Here is a 24,973-nt window from a genome sequence, read left to right as displayed (position 1 = left end):
ACATAACATCAACTACGTTATTCTTGTCACTTAATAAGTAATACATCTAGCAAATACTCACGCATTTCGCTCACGAAATGAGCATACGAATAAGAAATATACATATAACACCATACGAATGGCAAATAAACTCTCTTTTTTTTATTTAAAGCTCCACAAGATTATAACTATTACTTTAATGTCCTAATGAAACAAATGTTTTAAAGTGAAAGTGTCCATGATTTCTAGTTACAATGAGAAAGTTTATTATCATTGCTAGTACACTGAACAGCCAAGATAATGATTACAAAGTGATAGCTTACTATATCATAAAACAGGCCGTGAGAGTATTGTACTTTGTTTTATAAATCTACAACGTTTTATTACAACGTTAAACTAGAAAGTTTGTAAGTGATGTTGAATTGTAAACTACGGCTTTAAAAGTTTAACGACTTTGTAATGTGGAATTATATGATTAAGTAAGAGGTTTCATAAATAAAAACTTGTTCATGTTTAATGCGAGTGAAATGTCTAGTACCCTTAGCATGAATTCATACGTTATAGCATAGTATTCGTAACGAGTAAATTAATGTATTTTTTATTCATTACACGATCCATACATCTATCGATCGGTTCTACAATCGTGTAACCATAAACAAGAATTTTGACACTTGCTTGTCTATGGTTACGCGATTTACTATTCGTAGTTTACGCGTGTGCATTGTTCATTTCGCATATCAATTCTAAATACGCCGACGGGGCGCTATTAAAATTTCCGTACCAAAATTTACTTGTAACCATTACGTTATCGATACTATGACGCGTAAATTCATGCTAGACACGCTGTCTTTCGTTGTAGCTGTTTGCATTATTTTTTTAATTTGTATAAGTTTTCTCGTTTTTTCAAACGTGATTGACCTCTGGTTTTTAAAACATTTGATGCCGAAAACTTCTTAAATTTAATTAATAATTTAACCACAATATAACGAAAATGGATAAGAGATATTATAACCAGATTACAGAATAAGCGGATGTCCTAATTTACGTCAAATATACTATTTGAAAACATAAGTCTCCATACTGCACTAAATAAATTAAACAGTCTTACTGAGAGCACTATAAAAACAGGTAGGGCATATAAAACATTTGCTTCGCCCAGAATTATCACCACTAATAGCCGCTTCGCGTAACATATAGCACGCTATAGACATTTAAGTTTTGAATATTTATTTAACATACACTGCAAGTCTCTATAAATATTATAAAATAATTAAATAAGAACATCATCTGAGGCCAATAATGTATGTAATATTTCTATGACAAACAGGCAGCCGTGATCTACAAACTCAATATCGGGTTATAGGCGTTTATACCGGCTTTAAAACGCCCAGTTAACACACACCCTTAGATAAGGTGATTTCAATGCAAACATTGACCTAAATACAATAATTTAAAATTCGAAATAATTTTGTTATTGTAATATTTTCCGTTGTGCATGAATTTTTAGCGTTCATGCACTAAATGGAAATATTTCCATGACGCACGTAGGTGTGTGTACACACAGTGCCTACTGTGTATGCGGTACGTGCAAAATGTGACCTTCGGGGGGAACTAATAAATACGTATGTGGTGTGAAAGCAAAACCTGAGTAGCCACGCTGCTTTATCTGTTGGATGAGCTGGTCTATGTTTATAATTATTTTCTCCAACACTAGCAATAATTTCGTTTTAAAGAAGGTTTAATATAATCGATATTTTATTTTGATAAATAAAAAAAAAATACATTTTATTTTATTGGCACCAATCCTTTAAAAGACAGCTGTGAAGTGGCTTTGCTGTAGCGTTTCACATATTAGAATTTCCCGATACAAGGAATCCTCCTCCTAATTCCCATTATTTTTCTTTAATCACCGCACAGATGCTATCAACTCTTTCAGTAAGAGTGGGTCGATATGACCCACTCTTACTCTCTCTTACGTTATGACATGGTTGCTAAACTAGCGAAATCTGCGCTTGGTATTCCTCTACCAACCCCTGAACTGGAAAAGACGTGATGTAATAATGTTCTTCTAGTAATATTATAAATGCGAAAGTTTGTGAGGATGGATGGTATGTATGTTTGTTCCTTTTTCATCAAAAACCTACTCATCGGATTTGGAGGAAGCTTTCCAGTAATATTAGTTATACATCAGAATAACATATAAGCTACAATTTATAATGATTTTGTGTAATTTGGTCATAATATAATAATACCTATCAAATAAGTCGGAACAAAAACCATCCCGAAATACTCCATCACGCGGGCGAAGCCGCGAGCAAATGCTAGTAATCCTTAAAGAAACACTCGACCCATGACGTCAATCCATATTTCTGTCATACAAAATAAACTAATTGTATTTTTATCATTTTACAGCCTGTTAAAACTAAATAGACACTCAAAAACAAATTATGCACTTGCAAAGCTAGAACGGCTAACGACAAACTGTTTGATAAAGAAACGCGCCGAAACAAGGTTAATTACAAACATCCGAACTAGTGACTCATGGTTGTTGGCTTTAACTAGTTTTAACCGCAGCTTCGTTTGTTGGGTCATCTGTTATGGCAATACTTGAAACTTACTAATCTTAAGTTGGGCCTTTCACAACATGCGTTACGATTGAGGATTGAGATTGGGATCGTTTATTGATGACCTCTTTAAGGTATCTAGCTGGAAATTACATATCTAATGGATAAGAATATTGTACCTATATATTTTTTTTGTTTTCTATTGACGTTAATAATTGACAACATTTCAAAATGTAAACGTACCTTAAACAAAAATACCATTTCTTAATTTTTCCACTCTGAATTGGATTATGTATTTTTTATATTTTTTTGATACTTAATTTCGAATAATAAAAATTAAAACCGAAAAATGCTTGATGACGTCATACATACAGTTGAATGAAGTTGTTCCTTGATTCACCGTACTATGTATTTTAAAAAAACTAAGACACCATCATTTGTCAATGTCAAATGTCAATATTACAGTAGGTCCGTTACAGCTGTCACTTTCAAAGAGAGAGTGAGAAATAAAAAATTGTCATTTCACTTCTTTTTACTGCAAAGCAAAGGTTATTACGTCTTGAGCCGTATATATGACGTATTTAGTGCTTACGTCGTTTTAGAATAAAACAAAATTCAAAGTCAAAATCATCAATGAAAATATCTGAATTTTGAAAATAGAAAAAATATGGGTCTCATAATTTTAGATCTAGTTTCATAAAATATAAACATATGAGTATGTCGAAAAAATGAAATGTTGTCAATTGTACATACGTCTTGGCTTCGGCCTCTGGATATAATAACTAGCTGATGAATTAACTAATTATTTCTATTTGTTCGTATGGCAGCGGCAAAAGGTGAAGTTTTCCAAAAGGGAACGCGACACAACATATAGGTACTTATATGCATAAATACAATCTGCAAATCGTTTTCAAAAAGAGTTTCAAAAAGAGAAGCCGGCAGGAATTGCGATATGGAACCTTCACCACTGATTATGGTTTCACTTTGGCCATGAGCTTGTATCCTAACAAGCTTTGGGAATATAGTTATGGTAAAATGAGATTTATTTATTTATTAAAAGGTATACCAACAGCTTGCATATAAAACATTACATATTTAGCATTGCTTAAACTAAAAGTCTAGTATGTGTGCCAAATTATAGGTACACACATCATCCACCAACTTAACGTTAAAGTAGAATTAAGACGTTCTCCAAAATCCCAAGAAATCCAAGAACATGAGCCGACACAAATTTCAGTAATTTAAAACGATCAAAACGATTTCCAAAGTAATTGTCGACAGCTGTAATTGTTTTAATTTAACACAATGAAGTGTCGTCAGCGACGCCATTTTATTGATATTTTATCGCCGGCGGTAAACGGCCGATGATCTTTAGCCGTTTCGACCTTTTGGATGTCAGAGAAAGACATTGCAATATTTATGTTACGTATTTAATTGTACAAATTACACTTGTGATTAAAGTTCATGTTTCACTTCATTAAATACAAATCAGATAGTTTTACAGGGTTATTTAGGCATTGAGTTAATAAATTTATTTGTTTTTATTTATTTACATGCTTGCTTAGCCACAAAAATAAAGAGAAAAATACATAAATATCCAAAGCCAGTTCTTAAGGCTTTATCAAATATATGGATCGCTGTCTCTCAAACTAAGCAAAAGCCTGTATCTTGAGTGAAAGAAACCACTTGTTGAAATAATTTGTAGAAATGACGGGTAAGTATATGAATAAATCCGTTTCTTCTCTTGTTCCGCTTCTTGTCTCTAAATAAAGACTAGCCAAAAATCTGGCTACGTCATTACTACAGTGTAATGTGTGGGTGATAACTTTCGTTTTGCACCATAAAATGCATCTCCGAATAGGAGGGCCATAAGGTGAGAGTGAGGATTTTCTCCAAGTGTATTTTCTTATAAATAACACTACAATATAAGTTACTCGAATCATAGATGTAACATAGAAACGTGAAGTGTCGAACAAAATAAAAATCAATGAAAAGTAATTCTGATTTTACACGCCTTAATGTCCACTAATAAAACTCTAAGAGAATTCGTCACAACAATATTATACTTTCAGTCGCAAATATACTCCCGCACCCGCCATATTCGCAGTAAACTACAAAGTACTAAGAAAATAACACTGGGATTTTTGTTGAAAATATTCGTTATTCGTGATTATTAGCAAAATTTAATAAAGGTACGAGCAATATGTAGTATTATTTACTGGTGGTAGGTCTCTCATATGCGAAAGTCCGCCTGAGTAGGTACCATCATGTCTATTTTTGCCGCCGAGCAGTTTTATTGCTTGCTTTAAAATTTTTGTAGTTGTTTTTTATTTAATTATCATATTATATAATAATATTTTTTTTTTCCAATCGGAATATGGTATTTTCGATAAACATTTCGACAAAAGCGTACCTATATAAATATTCTTTTCATGTTTTTTTTTTTTTTAAAATTGCAAATTATGGGTTGCATAAAAAGCACTCGGAGACAAAATTTATTTTCGACATCGTCGAATGAAACAAAAACAAACAATGCGTGATTTTAATTTAAAAGTTGTTTTAAACGCACTCTCTATATAAAGACGTTAAACGCACAACTCAATCGTTAACTCGATTTAAATTCGTTGTAATTTCCTGCATCCAACTACGGCAGTTGCTAGGTAATAAAGCATAATTCGTTCAGTGAGTGCTTCACCCCAAAAATGTCGAAAGAAAGCCTTAAAGAGAGGGCAATGACGCACGGAGTCGCCGAAGCATTCGAAACGTGTCCGGTGACGTCATAGGAACGGACCACGAAGAAATCTTAATGCATCTCAGGCGCACGATTGTTAACCCAACGCTGCAGACTTAAGGGTTAACGTTTACGTTACCGATGTACGCGAGTGCGCTAATGAATGTAACCGTAACGAGACTGGACTTCATACGTCAGGCCAGCGGACCGTTTCGGGCTTACTCATAAGTCATAATGGAAACAGGTGTTTCGCGAATAACACCGGAACGTAGCCGTTTATTTGCTAAATGGAAAACGCAGATGCCATATATTATGGTTACATAAATAATCGTATGTTTTCACGAATTATTAAAATATTTTATGTTGCAAATTTTTTTTATACTCTTACATTAATGGTGACGTCCAAGGTGTTATATGACTCTTGCTGACTTGTTGATTCTTTTTGGTAAAATAAAAGACATGCACTTATTATACTAAATTGGATTTAATAATAAAATTACTGAACTCGAAATGAACATTTCAGTCCGCTGTAGAGAAAGAATAAATATTTAAATTCTGTCCACTGACGCTTGCAAAAAACATTGTAGCATGTCTCTACTTAAAATCAACCTTAAGGTGGTAGCTCAAGGTCCATTTTCATACATTTTGTTTCGGCTTTAATCTGGGTAACTAAACAAGTATTGGCAAGTAAACAATTTAAATTCACGTCTAGTTAGTGATTATTTCAACTGCGAGAACTAATCACTAACTAGACGTGAATTTAAATTCTTTACTTGCCAATACTTGTTTAGTTACCCAGATTAAAGCCGAAACAAAATGTATGAAAATGGACCTTGAGCTACCACCTTAAGTAATTCTCTTGGAGATAAAAATAAGACTTTAACACTCTTATATTCTCACTACTACTATGCACAATGTGTTGTGTGTGTTACAAAATATAACAGAAAAACTGTCGTCGAAAAAAAACTATTTTTGGAATTTTTTATATTATTATTTTGTCCCGACGTTACGAAGACTACATGATCACAGTGAGGACTGAGGTGCTGGACCTCCGAAAAACAAAGTTACAATATCTACCTACATACATTCGAAATGAAAAGTTGTCGCTGTACGCAAATTTTTGTAAGACAGTGACATGGTTGAACCCTGGTCGGCTACTCACGCTACAGACAACTTTAAAAAGAATGGCACCGCCTTTTTGTTTCTGAAGTAGGAACACCTCCCTCAAATACCACTGCAATCCAATTAATTAGGATTAACTCAATTTAAGCACTATTATTCTTATAAGTTTTTATAGAAATAGAATGGCTATTAGGAGATCCACTTACTAATTTCTATAATAAAATCATCTACATTTACAATATCTTACTCTCTATTTCACACAAAAAAACGTATTTTACGTAACCACAAAAATAGGTAGGCGTTGTTCCTTACCATATAAAGAAACATTGGAAAGATGAGTTTATCAAAAACGATACAGTAATATTAATGATCCAAGCATCCTGAGAAACTTCCCTTGAATCGTTATGTGGTTAATGACGCAAAACTGACGCACAAGCCGCTAAGCGAGTTTGTCTTATTCATTCAATATGTATTGCATTTTTGACACTATGTCGAATTATAATAAGAAGTCGTAAATTCTTCTGTTCAGAATCATGATTCAGAAATCATCATTATGCGTGGAAATTGCGTCTTGAATTGTTAAAGTATGATTTAAGATCATGTGTATTGACGTCAAATTCTCTTCTCTCACGATGACGTCAGGTAGGCTGATCGTTTCCGTCTAATGGAATGGGTGCTTTTGGAGGACTCCGTATTGATATCCTTTCTTTATTACGAGAGACGACTAGCAGAAACGAATTAGGGTCAGAGCCACGCAATGGACGATGCGCGGACTTAGTACAAGATATCTATTTTAAAATATAGCTTTAATATGGATGGCAGCACGTTATACATTATGTTGTGTAAGATACCGAAGAAGGGCACTTCTGAGACGTAAAGTTGATGGACCGCCTATCGAAAGCATAAGCAGTTTTCACCACAGCACAGGGTTTTAGTCAATGTGCCGACGTAGGAAATTAGATTAAGACTGAATCGGTGACGCGGATGTAAATTAAATAGGAGTGCATGTTAGACCAAAATAACATTACATAGTCGAGTTAGGAATAAGTATTTATCTTTATCCGTCATGGAGAAAGAATTACCATTTGTAAAAACTGAACCCAATACAAAAAAATTACGCCGGCGTCATAGCACAGTAAGCTTAGACCGAAGAAAAAAAGAATAGGTCTAGCGCAAAAAGTGTTCAATAATAAATTGGTTTAATTTAAGGAGCGATCCAAAAATGTTAACTGTGGCATCCTAGGTAGGTACTTTTTCGGCCTTAGGTACTAAGATGGGCGAAGTCCCAGGGTTGTGGGTGATTATTATTTAGGCCTGCTTAAATCAAACGACAAAGTAAATATACATATCTTTACATAATAAGTGTATTTTCATCTAATGTAAAAAGCTTTAATAATTAGATCGCACGGAAACATGTTGATTATTGGATGTTCTACCATGCTGAAATCAGCGTACAAATGTTCGCGAAGCGCCATCTCGTTTTTAACGTACACACTAAGTGCGCATCAAGCATCCATTAGCTTATAAATGATTTCGAAGAAAATCTTTAAAAGCTTATACTCCGTCAGATAGATGGCGCTAGAAGATAATTAAGTATAGTTTTAAATCGTCAACCGTCAAGTTTTTTATACATAATAATGTACATTCCATAGGTATTTACTAAATCAAGAGTCATTGTTACATTTTTTTTTTTATTTACATAAAAAGGAGAAATAAGTACTTTCCGGGAAGTGTAAAGACAATTTCAAATGCGGAACCATATTTGTGTCCTCGCCCGCATATTTCAAAAGAAGATACATACTTAATTATTAAGTACTCACCTTTCTCAAGGCCTTGTTCGCTTCAGTAGGACTCGGCATGTAAAAATCCACGATCCCCAACAAGCAATCGTCGCACCTGCACACATCACTCGGCAATGAAGACATTGACCCAAAACTGCTGCAACTATCCATGGAGTCAGTCCTCACCAACTTGCCAGTGCTCAGAGCCTCCATCTTGGCCACTAGTAACGACTCCATCAGCGATCTGGGCCGAGCTGGAGACCGCGATCGTCTCGGGAAGTCCGGAGATAGCGGTCTGAAGTCCAAGACATCAGGCGAAAGGGGCCGGTGTCGCGCGAAGTTTAGGGACAAATCCGGGGATAAAGCACGTCTGGACAAGTCCGGGGAGTGTGGACAAGCAGTCGCTAGGTCCGTGGACGACGCCCGCGACAGCGGCGGCGTCACACTGCGACAGTGCGACGATGTCATCTTCGTCGCCCGCATTTGTACGAGTTTATTGTGCACTGTATTTCCGTCTGTATACGTCACGTTAAGTACATTATTGTCATTCAATTGAAATTTATAGCTGTTTTATGTCTTTGTAATTTTACGAAGAGGTGAATCGTGTGATGTCAGTTGACACACTTTGAACCGCTTGGTATTTGAATCGAAATGTCATTGATTATGTGAGGTATCTATTGAATGAAATAAATGAAATCTTCGCAAAGCACAAACACTAAATATTTTCTTTTTATTAAATTTTGTGAAACATGTTCTTCTTTGATGTTTACTTGAACCTCAGCAATTTAAGAACTGCAAATTATACATATAAGAAAGTAGATACTAAAATTATATTCTTTTGCTTAATTTGGGCCTCGTCATACATTATTTATCTTACCATAGAGTAGAAGAAAAATTATCGAACTCTACAATATGGACGCAATATTTGCTTCGAAATATACCACTATTCCTCCAAAACCTTAAACTACAACCATCGCCATGACAGATCGCTATCCACAACAAATTAATGTATTCCTGCACCGTAACACTCTTAGTACTGAACCTTAATATCTCCCATTAAAAGACCTGAACCTAATACCTCACATTAAGAATACCAAACTGTCAACTCATCGAAATAAATGCGTATTCCATTGTTACCTGAGCTATAATGACAGTGGTTACGGTGGTCCGCCACTATTTAGTGTTTACGTGCTGGTTCAAGCCATTATTCATTCCTAATGTACATTATGTATGTGTAGTATTTAGATACAAAGATATTTGCTGAAATATGCGTGTTTTAGAATTTGAAATAACAAAAAATTGAACACTTGTATTGTGATTGTTTTTTTTTTAGATAATTCCATGTTGGTATTTTAGACTAGTGCTGACATATTAGTTCCGACTGCCATGGTGGCGTAGTTGTATTATAGTACGACTACAGTGCTGAGATCTCGGGTTCGATACCCGGGTCGGGCAATAATATTGGGTTTTTTACTCAGTATCAGCCCGGAGTCTGAAATTTGTGGCCGACACGGCAATACCATTGGGTGGATATATAGATGACAAAGAAAATAGAAACAATAGACTCGCCGCCTATCACATCATAAGACGGAATATACACGGCGAAACGTGGCACTAGTTGCCCCTCTGCCAACCCCTTCGGAAATAAAAGTTTTGAGTGTGTAAAGTATTAAGATAAACCCTGGGGTTACATTTCTGGTCGGTTATAATTTTGCAGTATTTCGATTAGTATCATCCTTTTTTTTAATATTAAACAGTCTTGATTCAAATTTAATTAAATCTTATATCGAAATAACTTCTATGGATTAAATGTGACGTCGAAGGAAGTCCTGTAACAAGGATCGTACCTATGAGAATTAACCATCCCTGAGGAAATCATTATAGTCGCCAGGAAATCTAATAAGCTTTTCCCACGAGAGAAGCAATTATCTAGGGCCTCTCTCTGGAGAATTAATAGTAATATTTTTCTACTCAACACCAACCCGGAATCTGGAATTTGTGCTCGATATGGCGATAGACTCGCCCGCTATCACATCAGATTACACACGGCGGAGTAAATGCACCTGTTGGACTTTTGCCTACCTCTTTGGAGATAAAAGGTGTAAGTGGTATGTATATAATATAATGAATTTCCTGAAGTTTAAAAAAGTATAATAAATATTTACTACAGAATCGACTTCGCCGCTCACAAGTAACTTATCTGTAGTTGAATCGAATAATGTTTATATCCTTTCGCGTGTCTATGGCAGCAATAAATCTCGGATTCCACTTCAACTGTCGATGAAGCTATATTTATAGACATCAATAACCTTTCCGTTGACCTAATAAGGCTTTTTGTACATACATAAGGTACAAAATGTTACTTTGTATAAACAGGTTATATGTTAGAAGTAGATATATATATGCATTTTTACTTCTGAATATTTAAAACAATGCTCAGCAAGATGTTTAATGGATTATGTCACAATAGAAACGAACACATTCACTGACGACAATTAAGACATCAGGGCCCTTATTCTGTACGATAGTGTAAACGCGTAACGCGGCCATGTCATGTTATATTCGAGAAATGTGCGTGGAATGGTATTCTGTAAGCCAAATTTCTATAGTTCTAAACATGATGCGTTGTGTTACGTGCTTGTTACACACTGTTTAAATAACGTGCGGGATAGAGAATAAGGCCCCAGCGAACCGAAAATTATAAACTTCGCAATCAAACAGCATAACAGCATACAAAGTCACCGCACCAATTAAACATTAAAAGAAAATATTCAAAACGACCTCAATAAAAATATCTTAGACATGTTTGTACATTCATAAACGATTAGCACATCCGTATAAAGTGTTCGAGCAAAAACCCCGCAAATATAGACAAGAGACTGGGCCTGATGGGCATAAACCTTATATGAGCGTTTACAACACAATTCCAATAATGTAAGTTTAATAACCGTGCGATCGTAAATCGGTGAGGCATGCGTGCGAAATGCGCGCCGCGGGTGGTCGCTGCGACCGTGCACGCGTCCCACTGTGATCGGTTGCATGCGAGCATTGTCAGCGCTTTAGTGTTAGTTATGTGACGGATTTGTGCTAATTGCGTTACAATGCAATGGGTAGAAAACGCCGAGCACGATGTACGTTTTTGAAAACTGACAATTATTTCCAGAGTTAATTCGAATAACAAAATTAATTCTATTATGGAAGATGTTAAAAATATTTTAAGCAAGGATTCTCATCATGTTATATGCTTTATGTTTTATTAGGATCACAATTATTCTTTGCTTTAGAGCAAAGTTTAATTGTCTAAGTTCTAGTTTTTTTTTAGCTCCATCAAACATATACCTACACTCCTCAAGCATAATTTTCCAGAATACCTCATGCTGCTATTTGATCAGCAGCCTAGTACGCCGTTGTTATCCCCAAAAAATCTCTTTCAGCTAACCACACTTTCCTATTCGCGTTGACGAACAACAATCTCATGATTTCATTAGTATTTTGGCTCTACCAGTAGTAGTGACCACGTACTAAGTACTTGCTTCTTTATTCATTCTGGTTTTAAACGCATGAAATAAACTAACAGTAGTAAACCTAGAAAAAGCGAAACATTCCAGGCATTTAAGTCAGAGCTGTTTGAGCCCAAAGCCTAGGTACTAACAAAAAGTTTAATTGCAGGAAATAACTAACATCGAACATTTATTTACTAGCAATTACTCCACTTAGTACCGGGAAACATACGCGACATTTTGTTGAACGTTTACACAAATATGCTTAGAGGATGAGGAAAATGTACCATCATTTTATTGTTAATTACGATATTTTAATAAAATGTTTATTTAATTAATCAATCATACAGTTATTAACTTACTGCATTTAAAGCAATAACTTAATATTAATTGTGTGAATAGTATGAAATATTAAAGAGGATGAAATTAATTATTGCGGGGAAATTAAAATTAATTACAGAAAATAACATGCTGGGCTAGGATTAATTAATAATGACACTTAAATATTAGCACTATATACTCACATACGTTACTTAGCTAAGTACGGAGCAATGCTACGATAATAATTGTGTTTCTCAGTGCTTACGGTATGACAGCCTTTTTTTTTTTTTTTTTTTTTTTTTTACGTAGGTAAATCGTCAGTTGACTATCTCCCGCCTTGGGATGGGCGGGAGAGCGTGTCAGACTTTTACTGACTAAGAACCTACGGTGTTCCCATCCTTTGCCTATGTGCCTAGGTCCAAGATCCGGTGGCATTGAGACCTAGGCAGGCACCGGCCCTAAAGGGCTCCGCAAATTATGCTGACACTGCTCTTCGAGGCGCGCGTGGAACACTACACGCCGTACACACGGGCCGGTATGACAGCCTTCACAAGCGTAGGTATAAGGGCGCTGTGATTGGCTGATATTGACTTTACTACAGTGAGCTGTCAGATAAACAGAGCTAAAGCATAATTTTTTGGCTTCGTAAAAAACTATGAAATTTTCGACACTACGCGTTCAGGCGAACTGTGCATCCTGATAGTATTATTTGTGAATAAGTAGATTTTAAAGAGCGGCGATAGCCTAGTTGGGTGTGAAGTGGACTGCCGAGACGAATGTGCGGAGGTTCAAAACTCAATGCCATACACCTCTGACTTTTAAATTATGTGTGTATTCTTTGTGAATTATCACTGGTTTTAACGGTGAAAGAAAATACTGTGAGGAAACCTGCAAACCTAAGAAGTTCTCTATAGGAATTTTGAGGATATGTGAAATCTACCCATCCGCACTAGTCCAGCGCGGTGGACTAAGGCCTAATCCCTCTCAGTAGTAGAGGAGGCCACGGGTGGGCACGGGCCCAGCAGTGAGACAATGGATAATACAGGGCTGATATATTATTATTAAGTAGACTTCAAACCAGAAAAGAGCAAAAATACACAGTCTTTAGAATAATCTAGTAATTCGACCACACTAAATGAAATATTTTTCACACCTCACAAACCTTGCTAAATATATTCATCACTTCTCAGTTCTCACACTAATTATGATTGACAGGTCCTTGATTGTCTCATTAATTTGGAGAACAGCGTATCATCAAGATTAACCACTCAGAGGATTATTTTAATTGAGTATGCATGTCCAAAGGTGTGAAGTAAATAAGATTAATTAAAATAGAGCAAGGTAGAATATCATTATCTTCTTATCCGAAGCTTAAAATATGAATAATTTCATGCTAAAGAGTATAGACATCAAAGTCTTAGTATTATAAGTATTTCTTAAAATAAATGTATAAAAAATATTGACGAAGTATTGTTACACAATTTTCTGTCCCATCTGTCTGTTTTTTAATATATTCGTTCTAACAAATAATATGTAGAATTAATGTGTAAGACAGAAAAAAAGATGGGAAAGAAATACCTAATAATGTTCCGTAAGCACTATTTCGTTACTTACTTTTCTTTTGAAAAAAAAACGGTTTAAAGGCTTGTTAGAAGTAACCACAGGGGCTGTTCGACGGATTATAGCACACTGATAGACCATGTCCTTGCATACAGGCTTCCATGTTATATCCCTGAAACGTACATATTGTAACTGTTTTTGGGAAAGACATTCAGATACAGCCGGACCAGGAAAATGAAGTACCTACCTTGGGGGTTTCACTATTGTTTGAACGTTACCCGTTTTTTTTTGTCGTGCCTCGGCAATGTGGATTCATTGCACTAATGTTAAGCGAAGTGGAGCCCAAAAAGTTCCGGCAAAAGATACAAGCATCTTCGAATGGTTGGCACAGTCACCCTGACTTGCATAATTGCTTTTTTGTTACATTTTCTTAGCCTGGCTAGCACGCGTGAACGGCAGGACCGATTTCACTATATTTTTTTTTGTCGTGTTTGTTATTGTCAGGAGACGGTTCTTATCCCTTCTACCACACATCGTGCAAGCAATCAGTTTTGTGCCTGTGTATGTTGTTAACTGTGTGTGTGTTTTTTTTTCTTTCATACTTTTTTTGTTGTATTTATGTGTGTGTAGAGAAATAAATGGTTTATGAAAGAAAAAAATCCAAAAATTGCGCGGAAAATTAGGAATTTGAGAAAACTTAAAGAAAATATTAATTTTATATAACTGTCAATTGTTTGAAATAACTGTCAGCGATTGACAGAATGCGTGCTGCAAATTCTTAGTTAAGACGGGACAACGTCTGTCGGGTCAGCTAGTAACTAATAAATGTAATCGGTAGCGACCAACGCAGCTAGTACAACTTCTAACATAAACAACAAAGTCCTACTTATCATTGCATAAATTTTCAATCAACAAATACAATCATAAATCGTATGAAACTAATTCATAAATTGTAACCATTACAACAACAAGATATCTCGCAATATTAAATTCAATTTGCATATAATCTGATATACAAATTACAATGTGGGTAAACTAAGAAAGAGCTTGGAACTAGTCCCAGAGCAGCGTGTTGTGACAATGATTAATGTGTGTTGTATATCAAGTGGATTTTAAGGATTTCTTCATTGTCTCCAATTAATGTAACAGCAAATACTTTTTACTTATCGGGCACGACAAAGCGACCCCACTGCAAGTGATGGTAAGTGGAGTATGGTCCAATAGAATGTCGATTGACGGGAGATGTCGACACAATTATACCGGCCTGTTGAAACCGGATACACAGACTGGTCGCTATGGCGGGTTTTAACATCGTACACGGTGGTCGCTATCCGGGCGGATATAAAATATAACCTATCACCAGCACGTACTTTTAGAATCAGCGATAGTCGATATGACGTTAAGTCACCGATCTCCGATACTAAAAAGCCGTTGCTCCAACTTTTTTATTGTGTTAAATATACTTTTCAGAATATGTTTATATTTGGCTATCTCATAACAAAAGTGATCAAGTTCTTGTACATTACAGCTAAGAAGTATATCATTTATTTTAGCAAAATCTGAACGATTAAATTCTCATTTGCCAATGAAACTGTTATTCAAATAACTCGAAAACAATTACTTTAATTTACATTATTCTAATTGTTGTTAAATAGGGCTATATTTTTTTTTATAATGTAGAATCTTTATAAATTAACTAAAACTATAATTTATCTACAGCTATGATAAACCGGACATGAAAGTTGTATGGAGATTTGTCGTTAGATTATCATCAAGCAAGCATTCACACTTCTTTAGCGCACGTTGTCACTTTCATTATGTCTTGATATAGAATGATAGAGCACTTGTATTAACTAGACTTGTTCACGACTAGCTTCGAGTAACTTGCAAACCATATGGACTTATTAAATGACCAAATCAAAATCAGTCTTCAAACCTCTAGCACAGTATTCAATCTTTTTTTAATGGAGCCACAAACAGGTTAAGGTCTTGATACGCGGGCCACAAAAAATATTTAGGTGTTAATAAAAAACATAATTCAAAAATTGGCGATGTATTTATTGAAAAATAAAATGTGGTCATAATGAAGCTATACAATACATGATTTTCTGATGGGTGCAAAATTTGAAAACTTTGCCTGTAACTCCAGGTGAGCCAATCACAAAGACCTGGCGGGCTGCAGGTTGAGTATGGCAACTCTAGCGGGTAAGTTATTTCATTATTTGCCAGCGTGCTGAGATAGTTTTTTTTTTATATAGTGGCGCAGCAAAGTGACCCCGCTGGACCTGATGGTAATCTCTAGCTAATCGATATAATTATGCCGGCCTGTTTGGAACTGGATATACACAGGCTGATCAAGAAACACGATACTTTAGTGGAGACGCTGTGGTGGGTTTTAGATATTCTTTTACATTTGACGGATATAAATATCCTACTAGGAAACTGGTAAACTAAGGCCTAAATCCCGCCAATAGTAAAAGACTATTCTTAGCAGTGTGATAACTATTTATATAGTCCACCATATATATAGTTGAAAAAAAAAACTTTAAATCGTCTATAACCTTTTTTATTTGTCCAAACATTAATTTTTTTACACATAAATTAAATATAAGATATTTATTTCACACAAAGAAGTAAATGTTTCAATTAAACGTAATGCGAAAAACCTATTTGAAATTTTAATTTGTTCACCCACTTATATCATTGACTGTACAATGTAGTACATATGTAGTACATAGGTCTGGTATTATGATTATTATATTTAATTATTTCTGCTGACATATAAGTTAAATGATGTTACAATGACTTCCCCTTTTCAGCCTTTAGTCAGCATACAAAGCCTTTTTCGATTTGTTCAGGATTCCTAACCCAAAATTTCTATTTACGGTACTGATATAGGTACAATTGATTCATGACTTTCATGACTCCTTCACCACGTGTTCTCGAAATCGGTTCTCACGCCGTGCGGCACAAAATACTTGACTGCACTTTGCAATTCAAAATATATTTAGTATTCTGGGTAAATGTCGAACAATATTAATCTTAGGTGTCATTTGCACTAGTTTGGTGGTAAGCCATTTATTATAATAAGTAGATATTTTTATTGGAACTTAAAGAAATTATAATGCTGCCTTTTATTCAGCTGGTTAATTTGCAAAATAATTGACAATTCTAGATTTGTTTTAAATAAATAAGGTACTATTTGTAATATGGCCGCTAGTCTCAAAATTCTAATTAATTCTGTTTATACATAATTAAAACGTTTTAATAAAATTTATTTGAAAATTGCATTGCACCGACTTTACACGAATTTTAGTTCATGAGGAAGAAATGTATACTTAGAAAAAGAACTCTAATAAAATCTCCATAAATCACGAAATAAAATGGAAAAACAAACAAAACCATTCTTCGTTTAGTACATCAATACTCGACTTAATATTCAAGTAACACACACAAAAATGGACGCCCAATAAGGCCCGCTAACTTTCATAACGCTCCTTCGCTCCCAGAATACATAAGGCCACATTAACGCTTTATAAATATTCCCGTATCACGTACGGAGTTGTTACAGGCCGGCATTTAAAGTACGACCGAGTGAGGCCACCGACGGCGATACAATTGTTCTGCCAGGACGGCCTGAAGATTGATTGCAAATCGTTTTTGGTAGGCATTATGATGTCAGGGACCATGGTATTTTGGTACTAATCGTCCCAACAACTAAATGGAATTTCCATAACTATATAACTGCCGTACCAAAGAGGCCTGTGTAAATTTTTTATACCCACTTAGTATCTTGATTTTTGTTGACTGTTATTGGTAAATTGATGGATAGTGGTTACTTTATCGAAATACGATCGGCCGTTTCAAAAAAGTTTTTTACTATCACATTTTGTGTAAAAATGTTTACCAATATAGATATAAATAGATGAATTAATATAAAATATAGATGTACATAGAAAAATGATATATTAGGGCTCGCTAAATTAAATTTAAAACCAAAATTCGACTAACCTTTCCTTCAACTTTTGAGCAACACAATTAATTCCATTCCGCGAATTTCCGAAAACGAGATTTTCATTTAGATAGCTGTATTTTATGGAAATTAAATTATTGAAGTTTATGGACTTGATTTTGGAAATTATCTTATGATTTTAGTATAATATTTGTTATAAGGAAATGTGTAGTACATATTCTTATGTACTTTTCAAATGCTCAATTATAAATTTTGTAATGATTATATTAATACATTTTCTTATTTGTAGCGTTATACAATAAAAAACGTTCCCACGGAATGTAAATTGACAAAAACTAGAACAAATCTTCGAGTTAAATGAACCATTAATCTAATTATTTCTTAATGTTCTAATATGTTCCGCTTATCTAAAACCGATTAGAGAAATAGCATCCTGCCTATCCAGTTTTGTTAAGAATTTGTTTTTGTTAATTGTACTATTTCGTCGGATAGCGGGACATTAATTAACACACACCCACGCAAACGCACACACACACACATCACGCCATTACCCGAAAGGGTAAAGAGGTGTCACTACGACACCGACCTTTCATGATAGAGGGCAAACCGATCAGTATATCGGACACAAATTCCAGACTCCGGGCTGATATTGAGGAGAAAAATCCAATAACACTGCCCGACCTAGGCTCTCAGTGCGGTGTCATACAACGCAATGCAATACAACTACGCCACCGAGGCAGTTAATTAATTATAATTAAATAAAACTATTTTACGGATTTTATCACGGTTCTTATATTTTAATTTTCTCCCAACATTTCGAAGACTGCAGCCTTCGTGGTCACGAGACGGACTCTGGGAAAAAATTATAATATAAAAACAACGATAAAATCTGCACAATAGTTTTATTTCAATATCTAACATTCGCGTAAACATAAGAAACCATAATTAAATACAAGTTTGAAATTTATTTATGCATTGCAAGTTTTGTTCTTTAACTACTACATCGTAAACCTTGCACATGAATAACAATACTTATGGAATTAGATTATTTTATATTTATATTAATTAAGTAATGTTTTTAGAAATTCACGATTAATTATTTTAATTTTCTATAATACTGCCTTTTTTCCTATCTGCGTTAACTTACCTACATCGTTGGTATCTTTTACTCTCAAATGGTCTTTCGAAAATGATTATTAATTACTATTAATTACGAGATCCCTTTTATTCGCGATGTTAATGAAAATACCTACCATTTATACCTAAAGGGATTATAATTAATTTTAATCTTCTACAACATTGTAAGCTTCGCAATAACATGAAATAATAATTCTAATCATTAAATGGATATTCTAATTGAATAATTAGAATCTTCGAAGAATTTAAATTCACTCTAAGTTAAACTAATTGCAATGCTTAACCTGGTTGGTAAATTGTACGATTAAGATGGATGTATCGGACACACAACTATTTATAATAATTAAGTAGAATTACGTTGCAATTTAATTTAGATTATTTTCATGTCGCCGCTTATCGCGCAGTTGCTAATAATTTGCTTCAACGATTTATTTATAGGAATTTCTTGATTGTTTTTATCATATACATTTATCTTGTGTTTCTAAATGACTTGAAGTTAGTGTACCTGATTCTTTTATAAAAAATAGGTGTATATACATATTACAGCACTATATATATAAAAATGAATCCCTGAAATGTTTGTACGCGCATAACTACAAACGACTGCACCAAACTGGATAAAACTTTCTTTTATGTGTTCGTTATTGTCAGGAGAAGGTTAGTATAAAAAACAAATATTATAACACAGTTTATGATGAGATGGCCACCTAGTTGTCGCGGGTCAGCTGTGGAACATTTTTTGTTGTTATGTGTATATATATGGATATATCACGTGTACCGCAACAGTAAATTATTCTTTCTTTTATTTCTTATAAAAAAATAATAGCAAATATTTAAAAATTGGAGAAAAGTGAGTGTGCGAATGAAACAGACGACTAAAACATTTGCAATATATTTTCAGAACTCTAACAGTTTAAGACAAGACAAAGTCTGTCGGGTCAGCTTTAAATAAATTAAAATTTAGATCTTTTTATATAATTTTTAATACGCGACTGAACACTCACAAAACTTAATCTATACAACTCAACTAATCGCGAGCTACCGAGCATTTCTATCGTAAAATTATTTTTCGTATGTTTTCAATCACTGTCAATGTATTGAACGAAACTAATAATTAAATAAAAATGAAAAATAAGTACACAAAATCAATTAATTTGTGTCGAATGATTCTCAGTTCGACTCTCCCTGTGACACAGTTTCGCTAACCGGTAATTTTTGCCGATCGACGCGAATGTGAACGCAATTAAAGATTTTACATAAATAAACCTGTTATTTATGTTTCATAAACAATAAATTTAATAAACAATCTGTCTTGACAACTGTTATGAATCATTTTTATAGTGGTCTTTATTAAATAGCGTGAAAGTTGTGTATACACATCATAAAGCATTTTCGTTTGTATTTATATTATAAAAATGGTACATTAAACTTTAATTTTCTTAAAATGGACTTAATTGATAAAGTATTTAAGGCGCATTTCGGGATTTCAACATCGTAATAACATGTAATATTCTGGTGTTAAACGGGGCCCGTGGTAGCTAATTTGACACAAATAGATTTTTCTAGAAACAATACAGGACACATTTCTTAGAACATGGTTTTTTATGAAACATATAATAAATCAGACTTTTGCCTCATAAATATTAACCCTGCAGTTCAATTCCATGCATCGCATATATCGCAAGCTTTACACGTCGAAATACCCGCAACACACCAAATGTAAACAAGCCAATTAAAATAAAGCTAAGTTACTCAAATAACTCGCCGTAATTGCACCCACCGGCACCAAAACGTTTCGATTGGCGCTCTCCGCTCACGACCGCCGTTCATTAGGACGCCTCCGTTTTAGGGTTAAACTATAAAAAACCTCAACCTGAACATAAATTCCAACTCTACGTTAGTATTTTACTAATTAAAACGAAGAATTGATTTTATCATCAGCAGAAATAATTTTTGTTAAAAATAAAAATAATTTTTGGCAAAATATTTTTAGCATGTTAATATTTAAATTATGCAAATGAAGTATTAAATGAAAATTTGTACGATTAATTCATGCGTGAAAAGGAACTCATTATCGGAAATAATTATATTTAAAATAAGAGAAAAACGTTCGCGCACCAGGCGGTCTGCGTGTTGTGGCGCGGATTAAATTTTAATTAGTAAAAATTGCGTATGTTCCGCTTGATTAATTCACAAACTTCAACATTCAATTTACAGATAAATAATATTTTTACAAGACAAGAAATATGAGGAAAAATATATTTGTGACTTAATGAATAATCGGGGAAAAGACACATAATAAATTAATCTATTTAATTATCGTCTTCCTAGACGATTCATATTGTTTAAATTATGTTAATATAAATAAAATATTAAATACAAAAAATCTCTTTAAAAAATTAAAAAAACATTTTCCACTTTAAAATCCACATCACAAAACGCATCATTTGGAAACATTTAAAATACGAATAAATTGGCAAAATAAAGCATTAACGTCATTCCGTAACCACACACTGGCGAGCGTGAGCAGACTCTGTTATTCTTTGTAAAGTTCAGTGCAATCGTAAAATTAAATGAACACTTATAAACGCTATACAGTGTCAAAACAAGGGATTAAACCCCCCAATTATATTTAAGTGGCCATTCGTCGCGTTTAAAACACTTCATCGAACTTTTTGCTGTTAATTTAAGAGCCAACACGATGTAATTTTAACATCTTTAGCGATAATCACGTAAAGATCTTTAAATGTATGATTATAGACCCTTAAATAAACCAAAATGTTGCCTCGACCCGCATTTCTCAATAGCAGAAAGGAACGTGTTAATTGTAAGGTTTCGTTGTATTCCTCTAACTTTTATGAACGAAGATCAGACCCGTTTGATTTTAAATAACTATTATTTACGAGTTTAGAAATTTCACTGAATTAAGAGATTTTATTACTTATCATTAAATTAGAAGTTAAACGAATAGAAGAGGGAGAGAGAGAATAGATTTTATTAGGTTACACCTACAAGGACAGATATTCACTATTTACCTTCTATCATCATTTTAAAATTATATAAAACTTAATTCACACTTATTTTCACTTCTAAGTAAGACATTACCACTGATTTACATATTCATTTCTAAATATAAAATGACATCTTTATGAGATTACATTAGTAATTTGAAAGATATAAATACAAATGAATCTTGCTATAAATTTTGCACTTGATTATTTATTGCTTTATATCTGTGTATTGTATATTATGAGCTCTAAATATTTAATTACTCTTCACATTTTTTTATTACTTTTAAAGCTTTATAATTAAATGTCTTAATGCATTTCACAGTGACTGACCGGCGAACATTATAAGTTATCTAAATTACGTGTGTATTCTTTGCGAATTTTCGCTTGCTTTCACTGAAAGAAAACAGTGAGGAAACCTGTATACCTGAGAGTTCTTTATAGGAATTGTAAGAATGTGTGAAGTCCACCAATCCGCACGAGGCGTGACGGACTAAGGCCTAATCCCTCTCAGTAGTAGAGAAGGCCCGTGCCTACCAGTGAGACGGTATATAATACAGGGCTGATATTATCTTTATCTGTTAAAATATAAACACAGTTGTCTCTACAAAAGTAAACTGACAGCTAAATAAATGTCCGTCCGAGAATGGATCACAAATAATTCATTAATCTAATTGCGCAGGCGGTGCTCTGTTAAGATGGCAGATAGTGCGGATTGTTAGCCGCTATTTGTCTCTATCTGCAGTATTAGGGTTCCGGATTAACGAACGGTGATTAAAATACGCGATACAATTATATAGATATATGTATAAAATAAATACATTTTATTCAGTTTTCACGGAACTTACGTAGTCAATAAATTATATAGAACAATTATGTAACGTTAAAAAAAAACAACAAAATAAATTACAACGACCATCGATGTCCGACCCTTCTTGATGTAAAATTTACTTTTGGCAATTTTTTTATCCTTTTTTCTATTTTGTACAATATGTATAATGTATAATATTATACATATTGTATTGAAAATCATTGACTGAGTATATTCGTTTCAGGGAAAATAGTGAATTGACTTTTTGTAATTAGGGTCTCTAATTATAAATGCGATACTATGCTTGTCGCTATATGCCTGTGTTTAAGAAGTATTGACGTATTCTTTAATCTGTGATATCCTTTATAAGTTAAGTGAGAGAAGTTGTTTATGTTAAGCATAAAAAATCAAAACTTTACTCCTTCAACTTAAGTAAAAACGTGAATAATATTGTAATAAATATATCGTTCTGGATAGCTGTGTGGTATCCTGATATATTAAATAGATTTTATACCATTTTACCCAGTATATACTCTAATGTTCTTCAAATCGAAATAAAACCTTTATATGCTGCTAAATGGTTAAAACCTTTCCTTAAGCCTTTTCTTTTCATTTTTTTTCACGCGAGCGAAGTTGTGAGCAACCTTTGCTGATGGAGGAATATATTTTATATCCGCCCGTATAGCGACTACCGTACACAAGGGGTTAAAACCCGCTATAATTCTGGTATCAAACTGTGTATATCCGATTCCAATAGGCCGGCATAATTGTGTTAACTGCCGAAGAGTCGATTTCTCGTCAGTAGACATTCTTTAAGACCCCACTCCACTTACTATCAGGTGGGATCACATAGTCGTGCCCGTATTAAAAAAATCCTGAATAAAAGGCATCTTACGCCTACTGAACACTGTTTTTTATCGCTGTATCTAACACATTAGCCGTTTTTTGTCAGCCAGCTCTAACACAAGTAGCATTTATTTTCTCCCCGCTATCGCATTACAAGTCAATTTATTAACTAGATTTTTTACTGCGCACGCGTCTCGGTCCGCTCTACAATGACACTTTATCACTTCAATTTATTAGTTTGTGAACCTATCGGTATTTATCTATGGCATATTTACATTTGTTAAGATTTACGTCGCTGTATGTCTTATTGCTTTGGGATAGAGATTATTATATATTTTGTAATATTTTTCAGTTACAATTTCACAGCATCGTTTAATTATTTTTTTTTTCTGTTTGTTTATGCTTATATATCTGTAGAACTATTTTTCTATGTTTGTTTGCTTGCATATCTCTGGAACTATTGATCTAATTTTGGATATTCCTTCACTAGTAGTAGGTGCATTGTCCTTGAGTGCTATATTTATGTTATAATTTAAACATTTGTACTTAAATTTCTTAATGTAATATTATAAATGCGAAATTTTGTGACAATGTTTAAATATTTGTTCGAAGTAAACCCAGAAATAGCAATACGAATTTGGGTGAAACTTGGTACACGTGTAGCCCAAGTACAGGATTAACACATAGGCTCCTTTTTATCCCGGGAAATTGATCCTGTGGGAACTAATTGAACTTTTGAAACAGGTTAAATGGTTAGGGATGGTATCGTACAGGTGATGCAATCTCTCGCTAGTGATTAAGGGGTTTCGTAACAGGAAAGGATATTACGCAGGTGAAGCCGCGAGCAACGCCTAATAAAGTAAATAAATGAATTAATTAGACACATAGGCGAACGTAGTTGTACTTACAAGTCAAAATAAACGATAATAATTATTATTACAATTAAAATCTACCAGCAAGTAATACATATCATAATCATCAGCTCGTTGCAGTCCACTACTGGATATAGGCCTCTCTCAAGGTACGCCATAGAGCCCGCTCTGCTGCTTTATGAATCCAGTCGCTGGTACCTTATGATCTTACACACTTATAACTACGGACAATTTATATTAGAAGTAAAATTAACAACGGAAAACATAATGCAACTTGATGAGGAAACAAAATCGATTGGGAATGTGTAACACATAATTTTATACATACACAAGCTGGAAAAACTGCAAGAGCCGTGAACAAAAACAAATTATTTTATATTCAGTAAGGCGTAAAATATTAAATTTAAAGAAAAACAAACCCAGCATTCCTCTTTTAATACAATGCCTTTCGCGTCTCGTTCGAAACCTTCCATCTATCCAGTATATGTTTTTGTCAACCTGTCTCGATTTCATACCTTTTTCTGTAGCCTGATGCTAAGTTCGATAAAGGTGTTTCGTTCCTTTCATAGATATCGTTATTGCATTCCATATATTACTGAAACTTATTACTTCGAGCGTTGATAAAATCTAAGTGACGATAGAGAAAGTATCGAGGCGTAAAAACATTATCAGAATTCAATAGATCTACCTTGGTGACTCATATTGTTGGCAACTACCCCGCTGAAGTCTCGAGTTCGGATCCCGCATGGGTAAAATTGATATTGGGCT

The 24,973-nt window shown here is 34.0% G+C and overlaps 1 protein-coding gene across 2 annotated transcripts in view; it reads right to left on the bottom strand.

Annotated features, from left to right (window-relative positions):
- LOC115454151 (inositol-trisphosphate 3-kinase A) overlaps positions 1-24,973 on the bottom strand; it is a 161,738-nt gene that overhangs the window by 64,370 nt on the left and 72,395 nt on the right. Inside the window, exon 1 of one of the 2 annotated variants that reach the window (XM_037437365.1) lies at positions 8,217-8,838. The exons of the other annotated variant lie outside the window; for it this stretch is intronic. Within the exon in view, the coding sequence (XP_037293262.1) occupies positions 8,217-8,660 (444 nt within the window). The 5' untranslated portion in view covers positions 8,661-8,838. Of the gene's footprint in view, positions 1-8,216; positions 8,839-24,973 lie in introns of those variants that run through there. 2 annotated transcript variants of the gene reach the window in all.

Source organism: Manduca sexta, chromosome 11 (genome assembly GCF_014839805.1).
Source record: "Manduca sexta isolate Smith_Timp_Sample1 chromosome 11, JHU_Msex_v1.0, whole genome shotgun sequence".
NCBI lineage: Eukaryota > Metazoa > Arthropoda > Insecta > Lepidoptera > Sphingidae > Manduca > Manduca sexta.
This window is presented reverse-complemented; position numbering and strand designations above follow the sequence as displayed.